Source organism: Salmo salar, chromosome 15 (genome assembly GCF_965601325.2).
Source record: "Salmo salar chromosome 15, fSalSal1, whole genome shotgun sequence".
NCBI lineage: Eukaryota > Metazoa > Chordata > Actinopteri > Salmoniformes > Salmonidae > Salmo > Salmo salar.
The window spans coordinates 52261641-52272108 of NC_138305.1; the positions used below are offsets into that span (position 1 = coordinate 52261641).

Consider the following 10468-nt stretch of genomic DNA (forward strand, 5'->3'; position numbering starts at 1 on the left):
TTACAGCTTGTTCCATGGTAGTGACATTTGCTCAGCTTGTCCCTTGATGTCCCTGTGCAAACACATGAATGTTCAGACCTGGATCTGAAAGGTCACGTCATATTGATTCATGGCAGAAGACATCACAGCCCCATTATTTAATGGGCAGCACAGCAGGAGACTGCCCAAATGTTGGAATCATGCTTAGCATTGATGCAGCCTGATCAAGTCACATGGTGACCAGACAGTATCTTGATTCACTTGATAGTCTAAGAATGTTTCCATTTGGTTGTTGTCTTTAAAGTAATTACTCAGGAATGTATTTGTAATACATATGTAATCTTTCTTGACTTTATCACTTTGTAAATTCACAGTTGCTCATGTTTTTTAAGTTGAAGTTAAAGCTGAAGTGTATAGCTTGATGTTGATTACATTTTGCTTTCATGCATAGGCCTAAAGGACTTACAAAACTCCTAATATTTTCCCAACTTCAATCCTGTTACACTTGGTCTCGACCAGAAAAGAGGAGTAGGTGTGTGTGGGTGGGTGAGTTTGTGACTGAGGCTTGTTCAGTGTGTAGCCCAGTCGATACCCTCGGCGCCTCTTGATGTGGAGGTCAGTTAGACGCGCACTGTTGCAGACAGACAAAACAACTAACAGCCTTCGGTTTTCCTTGGGTTCATACAGAGTACACCATTTGAAGACAAATTCTATTCAACGTGAGCTATTCGAAAGCACCTTCTTCTTAACGCGCTCTGCGAGAGGGGCGTATTTTGAGACGAAGGGAGGTTGCGCATTGAACGCAGCGTCGTAAACTATTTTGCTATCCAGCCCCAGCCAAAGGTTTGTGGATTTTATTTTTTCGTTTGCACACCCGCTCAAAGCCACTTTTCAACTGTGCGCCTTTTTGGTTAACACCATTTTAACTATATTAACAGAGAGGTGAAAATGAGTTTGTTTATTTTGGACAAGCGCGGAAAGGTGAAGGATAACACCATATGTTTATTGTAAAGGAAAATAATAACGGACATTTGGACTTGATGGCCAAAGAGCCTTAACAACTGTTGATGGTTACTGTTGTGTTTGTTCTTCGATGAATTTTCACAATGACAGGTGACCAGCTGTTGAATCTCCGAGGAAAACTCTCCTCATTTTCTCTCTGGCTATCTCTGCTCTCTATCCCCGCAGCCTCCGACTCTATTTCACCAGAGTTTCTATCCTGAACCTGTTTGTTATTTTCCACGATAAACATTAAGATGGATAATGAGGAGTGTGTAATTTGTTACATAATAAAACGATGCGGCGCGTTCCCAGCACCTGTTGAACCGTGACAAGCCTACATTATGGCCTGCCGGAGCGGCTGCTGTTGTGGCTTTGGTCCCTTCAACGAGGATAACGCCAGGTTCCTAATGTTAGCGGTGTTTATAATCCTATACCTCCTCTGCGGTGCCGCTGTCTTTTCTGCACTGGAACAGCCGATGGAAGCAGAGGCGAAGGACCGCTGGGCGCAGCGTTTTGAACAGTTTAGCCAAAAGAATAACCTGAGCAAGAAAGAGCTGGACAACTTCTTGAGGAACTACGAGGAGGCGAACTTGGCCGGGATTCGCGTGGACACTATCAGACCTCGGTGGGACTTTACCGGCGCGTTCTACTTCGTGGGGACTGTGGTCTCGACCATAGGTGATATTTTATGTAGCTTATAGATTCTCTCATTATCACATATGACACAAATCATATCCAACACCATGAATGAAAGCTGGAGATAATCAATTTTATATTTAACTTACTTGACAAAATTACATAGCAATTCATATTTTTCAGCATTCCAAAACGTGTAGTTTTTAGAAGTAATTTTAAAGGAAAATTAGGCTATAGGGATGTCATGCTCTTATGAATACCATTCAATTATTCCACAACCAGAACAATCACAGCCAACTAAATGATGCTTCAATATGCATGCCTATCAAGTTTGAATTAGTCTTATTGTGTGTCATGTAATTGGTTTCAATATGAAACCCTGTTAAATTAGTGCAGCCTGGAGTGCCAATTACTAGGAAACTCCAGCAACTCTCTCTCTCCCTCTGTCTGTGTCACGCCCTTGCCATAGAGAGCCCTTGTTTCTCTATGGTGTAGTAGGTCAGGGTGTGACGAGGGGGTGTTCTAGTTTAAAATTTCTATGTTGGTGTTTTCGTTTGGTTCACAGAGGCAGCTGGTAATCGTTGCCTCTAATTGGGGATCATATTTAAGTAGCTATTTTTCCCACCTGTGTTTGTGAGATATTATTTTGTGTTTGTACATGTGCACCGTGGTCGTTTATTGTGTTGCTGAAGTTTCACTTGATATTAAAGATGTGGAACTCTACGTACGCTGCGCCTTGGTCCCGTTCTTACGACAACCGTGACAGTCTGAATGATATGAGACTGTGTTGGCAAACAAAAGCCTGGTGAAGAGGGGATCTTTATGGCTCACAAGCCAGTCTTATCTCTGCTCTTTTGTAGCTAAGCAACACAGCTAAAAGCCTTAATGCCTCTAGATTACTTTATTACATGTCAAGAAAGAAAATAAATGGATTTCGAGGAATTTAGCTAATGCATTTGTATTCAGTACAGATATTCTAAATACAGGACATTTCTGTTCTGTAATTTCAAATATAGTAGTATATATAACCATACTTCTTGTACTTAGATAAGGGGACAAAAGGATGCCCTACTTTTCTTTGGGGGGGCAGCCAGTAAATGGAGAGATCCCTTTTCACCTCTGCCTGCTCATTGTTAAATGCAGTGTGAAATGGAACAGAGAGAGCATGTAGTCAAGGGCTGGATTGGATGGACTCATCATGGGATTCATCACAGCTGAGCTCACTCTGTCCATCAGATAAGAGCTGTGTGTGTGTGTGATTCTGTGGGTCCTCCATTGGTCTGAAAGTAGGCATTCCTAGTGTAGTATAAAGGGGTGGGGCGAGAATGAGAGAAGTGATAAAGGATGGTAAAGAGAGAGAGAGAGGGAGGAGGAGAGAGAAAAATAAAGGTAAAGAGGAAGAGAAGTAAAAAGGGAGGGTTAAGTGTGTGAGAGAGAAGTCAATTAGAGAGAATTATAAAGAGTGTGATGAGGGGATGTCTAGAAAGAGAGAAGGCGAAGAATCAAGAATAATAATATTATTGTGACCATTAGCAACCCTGTAGGTGAGTGAGTGGCTGAGGAGGCATTGTGCATGTGACTGAATGGTGCTTCACTCCACTCAGGGCAGAGGGAGGGAGGGAGGGAGGGAGGGAGGGACGGTGTGCTTGTTAACAACCAATTAACCGTCAGCGTTGAACAAACTCTGAGCTTACTTACTGTACAGATGCTAAAACGCGCACACAATCCAAAAGCCAGAGCAAGGCCGTCGTGTTTGTGTGCGTGCTTGACACTTCTATTTGGGGCGTCTTGTGTGAGCGTTGTTTCAACTTATAACGTGCTTTTCCACCTGTCTGTGAAAGCTGACAGTATACATTATGCTCAGGCTGACTGATTTAGGATTGTGAATAAACAGGATTTGAAATATAACTACAAATCATACTGCATTGTTCAGTGTGATTCAGTATCGTTTTGTCACACTGTTTTCTAATGGTAATGATTCCACTATCTATCCAACCATGGTGTAATTGGTGATAAATTCAAGCAAAAACATAATTACTAGTTTTGACCTGTATTGTTTTCTTTATAATAACATATCCCTCCATCTTGATGTTCCTCAGGGTTTGGAATGACCACGCCAGCGACCATCAGTGGTAAGATCTTCCTCATCTTCTACGGCCTGATCGGCTGTGCCTCCACCATCCTGTTCTTCAACCTCTTCCTAGAGCGCGTCATCACCGTCATCGCCTTCGTCCTCAAGTCCTGCCACGAGCGTCGCCATCTTCGCAAGGCCGCGCTTCCTCAAAATGGCCGCCGACGCCTCTCTGAGGGCAGCGGTGGAGGCGGCAGGGCCGGAAGAGGCGGCAGGGGGGAGGGGCTGGCTGGGTGGAAGCCCTCGGTGTACTGTGTGATGTTGATCCTGGGCGCCGCCGCCATCTTGGTATCCTGCTGTGCCTCGGCCATGTACTCTGCTGTAGAAGGCTGGGGCTACCTGGATTCTCTGTACTACTGCTTCGTAGCGTTCAGCACCATTGGGTTTGGGGACATGGTGAGCAGCCAGATGTTTGCGTACGACGAGGGGAATGAGAACCAGACGGCGTACCGGGTGGGTAACTTCCTGTTTATTCTGACAGGAGTTTGCTGTATCTACTCCCTGTTCAACGTCATCTCCATCGTCATCAAACAGGTATAAACTTATTATACTTCAGATCTTATTGCCTTTATTTAACCAGTTAAGTCATTGAGAAAAAACTCTGACAATAATGACCTGATAATGGCCTGCATCATCATCAACGCGGTGGGATTGTTGTTATTGTTACTGTATTCATCTTGCTCATTTTATTAAGTAAAGTAGTGACTTTGGGTGTTTTGAAAAGCACTTGTGAATAAAAGTTATTATTGTAGCCATTCATTTTGGTATCGTAAAAAAAAAAAATGTATTCAGAAAAATGTCATGTAAGCTTAGTCTCCAAGACTTTTTTATTATAGCATCGCCATTGATCATTTATGTTGGGACTTTGAGGTGCTGAACTGGCTGCTGAGAAGGCTGGAGGTGCCATGTCGCTGCCCAGGGAGGGGGGGCCACCAACCGCACCCCAGACACCCCCGCAGGAACGTGGTAGTGCCCGGACACCTGAGGGTCAGGCGGGACCTGTCCATCGAGACGGACGCGGTCAACGACAGCGAGGCGGACGGACGGAGGATGTCTGGAGAGATGATCTCCATGAAAGACTTCCTGGCTGCCAATAAGGTGAGGAGAAGACATGAACATTTATGCGTCCACTACTTACGGTTTACGGCTGTTCCCAGATAAGACTTTGGGCAGATGTGAAATACTTGAGGCGTGTTCACATATCAGATCCAGATCCTGCAGAGTGTTTGGTACCCTGATCCTCTATATCCGGGCCATTTATTTGCATAAGTGAAGTGCAAACGAATCGTGGTTCCTGCCCATGTGGTTGTTCCAGGAAATGTTGATGCTGTATCATTAGATTTATTTTTACTGCTATATTGCTGTACCCAGCGCTTGTTCTACATTTATTTGGTAATGAATTAGTTTCTCTCTATTCATCAGGTGAACCTGGCCATCATGCAGAAGCAGCTGTCAGAGATGGCTAACGGTCACCCTCGCCAGTCAGGCTCCAGCTCCCGCCACGGCCACAATGGCTTCTCCGGAGGGGTGGGCGCCCTGGGCATCATGAACAACCGCCTGGCAGAGACCAGCGTGGACAGATAGGCCTAGACCTATGTATACATAAGTCAGACTGATTGACTGGCCAGAGAGACAGTCACAAGAAATCAGGACTTCCTCTAAAAATACATTGGTTTTAATTGAACAAATAGAGAAATTTACAATACCCCATCCCAACTCAATACCAGGAGAATAATTGACCCCATGGACTAAAGCCTGGCCAGACCACATCAGTTCAGAATATGTCAAGTACACACCGCACATCCAATCAAGCTGCGAAGGGGAAGGAAGTGCAGTGGCATTCAGTGTGCAGAAAGTTAGCTGTTTCCTAACTGTAGAGACAATGAAATACAGTACGTCTGCCCTACTTAATCAAGCTGTCCATCGCAGGAGAATAATTGACCTGAAGTACCAACCTATACCGCGACGAGGTTCCGTTGTAAGAGAACTCTGCCTGCCGCCACCCACTCTTCTCTGATGCATGCTGGTTCATCAGGCAGTGTCTATGTGCGTGCGTGCATGAGTGTGTTTGTGTGCGCGTCTCCTTCACCCACATCTGGATCGCGACCAATTGTAGCTACTGCTGGAATCTGGTGGTTACGGTTACCGAGGCAGTTTCCATGGTGACACTACAGAATACAGAAAGCTACCCAAAGACATTGTAGCTGAGTGGTTTCAAACTACCCTATGGTATTCTTCATATCACTAGCGAATAACAGCTAGCCAACAAACTGCTCATCACCACGACTACAAACACCCTATACTGTCATCTTGATCAAGAAGACCCACCGCTCGCCTGCTTTTCAGAGAAAACACCTAGAGGGGAAATAGCCTTCTAAGAAAAATACTGAATTTCCACTGTGTGTAAGAAACCGCAATCGATCTATAAGGGGAGACAGCCTTATTAAAAGGCAGGCAAGACTTTTAGAGACAGCTGAATGTGGCAAACAGAAACACTGTCTAAATATCATGCTTCTGTCTGAGTGGTTATGGCTACAGACTTGTTATGTTCATCAGCTGTAATGGGTTTTCTATTGCACTGCTTCCTCTAACTTGTTATCTGCTATGTTTGAGACATACTGCAATGGACAATAACACCCAGCACAGCAGCACCATTACAAACTAATGGATATCTATTTATTCTAACCAAAATGAAAAACAGAATTCTATTCTTTAGAGATTCCAATTTAGAGCGTATTATCCGAGGGCTGTTATCTTGCTGTTTCACCACACTATGTTGAAGCACCATAAGGCAGCAGCATACGGACTCTAACAATGAAGTATCACTCTTTTGTCCATATCTATCTGGACCTGGCCAGCATGCTCATATTAATGCTATGAAAAGCAAGTCTCTCTCTAGGTTATTTCAGGGCCTTTTTCTCATTCTTTCCATGACAGAGGTGTTATGTTCTCGTTCTATTCTGAAACTAGAAAGAGAGAGACAAGGGAGAGACGGATCTGTGGGGGGGGGGGGGAAAGGGCCGGTTGGGCGAAAGAGAAAATGGAGAAGTAGAAACAGACAGATCTGTGAAAAGGAGAGCCAGTTTGGGTGAAAGAAAGCAGTAATGAGCAGAGAGAGAGAGGAGCAGAACTGTTCAGATCAGAGTCTACATTATGCATTGGGTTGGAGCAGGGGCGACATACGCCTCTTCACACGCCTTGTTGAACGCACCGAAGAAGATGCTCAAATTATACATGGTGCTAGTGAGACAGACTCCTACAGATTTACGTCACAGCGAGCTTTAGTGCCGAATGTCTCCATACCTAGCTAGTTATTCCGAAAAAGCCGTAGAGAAAAGAAGCCAATTTATCATGTCTTCCCTGTTACCTCTAATAACACACTACAGTGGAGAAGCAGTATAACGAGTGTGGCGGTCTGAATACAGCATAGCCCACACTATGAGTCAGCAAATTAATGTGACCTGATATTTTTGTACCAAATGGTGATCTAATTTCATGTCACGATTTGAAACGGTGGTACAGTATATCATTGAGAAAATGATACAACTCTGCTACTTATTGTCACTAGAAGATTGTTTTTGCTACTTTGTCATTTCATCCATTTTGAAACAACCAATGTATCATTGGGTGACTATACTGTTGACAAAGAAATTACAACTAACTGTAGAGTACTGACAAGAATGTGTCAAAAAAAATATGGATACGCCTGAAATGATCTTGTCTGGTGGTCTTGTTTGTATGTCGTCCCGTTGGGACTAACTTTAACACAGAGAGAACAGTAGTTGGCTAGCCTCTACCAGGCTTTCACCAACATGAGCGAGACCTGGGAGCCGAAGCTAGTAGTTGGCTAATGTCCCTCAGGAGGGAGGCAGAAAGAGGGTGAGGGAGCCTCTTCACCGCTGCTAGCAAACAGGTGTGAGAAGAGGTGACTCACTGTGTTATTCAAAGCTCCCGTCACATCACATGTAGTCACAATAGCTCTTTGTGGAGTTCCTAGCTGTAGTTGAGTGTTAAGTGGCTGCCCACTCACTATTCCCATTCCCAAGAACACTGCCACCACACTGGATAAACACATATAGCTAACATAAATAGAGATGACTTGAGATATGATGAAATAGAGATGAGGTGTTGAAAAGCTAGAGTCTGGAGATTATCTTCCTATTAAGGCCATGGGGTTATGAAACTAATGTCCCTGCGCGTGTAACAACAAGAAAGTTAAAAGGTGTTGACATGCTAGATCGGCTATTTTGAGTCTGATGTGGTTAAAACTTGTCCGGGGTTACCAAAATCTTACAAAGGCTCTTGAATTAGACCAGACAGATGCGCATGAGGTGATGATTGGCGTACAAAGACTGGCTTATTTATTCGATTAGTAAGACCTCGGTCATTATGTGAATAGGAGTAAATTGCTGCAACAATAAGAATATCAATCACAATCCCATTATGAAGCATGTGTGAATGAGGGTGAGCACAGAGAGCTTAGAGAAAAGGTGGGAGTTGTGCATTATCTCAATGGCTTATGAGAGCTCCCATGCGGCTATTGGGTAGAAGTGAATTAGGATACAGTGTGATTAACATACTGTATCTGTGAGTAATCATCTCAATTCAATGCATAGGCCTAGTCGAGTAAATAGTCACATCTGGCTTTCACTCCAAATCAAGGCCTGGCAAAGAAACAAAAGAATAATCAGATATTCAGCTTCTAAACATTTAATCCACTTTTTTTGTTACATTATATGCCAAGATAAAGTCATAAATCAGTATAATAGATTGTGGGTCGAAAAAAAACGAAGTTGATCAATCCCTATCGAGGGAGGAGCTGATTTTTTTTGTATATGACAGTAAAACATTTATGACTATAACATTTATTAGCACCTTCAATTATTGCACATTTTATCATGAAAGGGTATATTTCAACACCGAACTGCTAAACCTCGAACCAATCAGAACTCCTGTACATACCCCTTGTGATGAATGCAGCCAATGGCCTGCTTCTAAGATGTAAACAGAGCCTGGTGAAAACTGAAGCTGCTGTCTGTCTGTGATGAGCTCCCAAAGACTGAAATAAGATAAATATGTTTTCTAATGCACTTGAAATATGCAGCATGCAATATGAATTGTCTTGATCGTATGAAGACGCAACTCCGTTGACCATTTAGCCAATTTATTGAAAGCTAGCCAATGTTAGTTTGACTAGCCTAGCCAGCTACTGTACATGTCAATTTGCCTGCTCAGGAGGCTAGTGTTTCATTAGCAATCTCTGTCAGTGAATTACATTTTCAAACCATGTTTTGGCATGATTATTTGTCTCATTTCAAGTAACTAGCTGCAGGCTTAAAGAAACATTAAATCATATACTTTGCAAACCCAAATAAAAGCATGTATGTAGATAGATGTGTGTGTCATGTATGCTAGAATGGAGGTTTAAAAATGACAGCCGCATATGCATATTAGCCAACACAGCATATCCTACACATATAGTATAGCTTGCAATACTTCTCTAAAAACAGCTAGGCACAATGTACTGTATACTATGTGCAAGATGACCATAGTTTGATTTCTAAACCAGATGAGTTCTCAAATAGCTGCTGCCCAATACCATGGTGGGCATGCATAATGTTGGATCCATTGGAATATAAGGTATGGATAATAATAGAGCCTGTAGAATTATAGAAAAAGCAGTTGGGAAATGAATGTTTATGTTTCAAACATTAAATGTTCAGAATGAGAATAGATTTAGGTGGTTTAAATTATTAGCCTAACTAACTTTCTAAAAGATGACGTCCCCAAATTCTGGTCCATCCATTCATTATTCTACTGACTATGACTGAGTGAGACATGTTTTCCATAATGTATGTTTTATGCATATACATTAGAACAAAGAACACAATCACAAATAGTGATTCACAGAGACAAATAGCAAAGGTGTCTCAGGCAGTATTTAAAGTATCTAAATATAGTGTCGCCTGGACGTTGCAGTCTAGAAATGAGAGCTTTACCATCTACGCCAAAAGGCTGGACCTCTGATGGAGACTGTCATCAACGCATGCTTCAGTATTCCTCCTCTCTAGGAGAAGGAGTGTGCCCAGGCCCCATAGGTGTATCGAAAGGATCCCACCCTGGTCACAAATATAGCCAACCGATATAGAGAAAGAAGTGTCGTAGTGGAATGCAATTTTAGGAATGCAATCTTAAAATCGTGTGGTCCGGAGACTGAGAACTCCACCATCTACGGCAAAAGCCTGGGCTCCTGACATCGACAATAGAATTCTCATCACTTCATGTTACAATAGTAAAACATAATCTGTTTACAATAGTAAAACATAATCATAATCATAACCTTGTCTTCGAGATGCTCTAACAAGCATGTGTATCTGTAGTGGGTGTTCTTCTACTCTAAAATGCACTAGACTGTGTAAGACAACATCTACAAAGAAAAGACAACAGGCAAATGCACGTGGTCACAATGTCTAATAGTGACAGGAGGTTTAGTTCAAATGAAATTAGGATGGTTCTCCTCACAGGTGAGTGAATCAGTTGAGCCAATGCTTGGTAAATAGTACTTGGTTGATCTCTGGGAGCAGGACACAAGAGATACTAAATCCATGTGTGTAGTGCGCGAAGAGGTTCCTCGTCCTCTTAGCTGCCGCACATCTACAATTTCCCAGCATCATTGCCGGAACAAGTCATTTCTATGCGATGCAGCCACATGTAGAAGTA

At 42.9% G+C, this 10468-nt stretch overlaps 1 protein-coding gene across 1 annotated transcript; it reads left to right on the forward strand.

The window, feature by feature from the left end:
• The first annotated feature begins 544 nt into the window (after positions 1–544).
• On the forward strand, positions 545–9150 carry LOC106571674 (potassium channel subfamily K member 13-like). The gene is made up of 4 exons (XM_014145010.3): positions 545–1659; positions 3717–4282; positions 4619–4846; positions 5171–9150. The coding sequence occupies exons 1-4, from the start codon at positions 1323–1325 to the stop codon at positions 5330–5332; spliced, it is 1293 nt and encodes a 430-aa protein (XP_014000485.1). The 5' UTR covers positions 545–1322; the 3' UTR covers positions 5333–9150.
• The last annotated feature ends 1318 nt before the right edge of the window (positions 9151–10468 follow it).

Coding starts and splice junctions, on each gene's coding strand:
- LOC106571674 (XM_014145010.3), top strand. CDS start 1,323: ATGGCCTGCCGGAGCGGCTGCTGTTGTGGCTTTGGTCCCTTCAACGAG. Junction 1,660..3,716: donor GACTGTGGTCTCGACCATAG/GTGATATTTTAT, acceptor GATGTTCCTCAG/GGTTTGGAATGACCACGCCA. Junction 4,283..4,618: donor TCTCCATCGTCATCAAACAG/GTATAAACTTAT, acceptor TGGGACTTTGAG/GTGCTGAACTGGCTGCTGAG.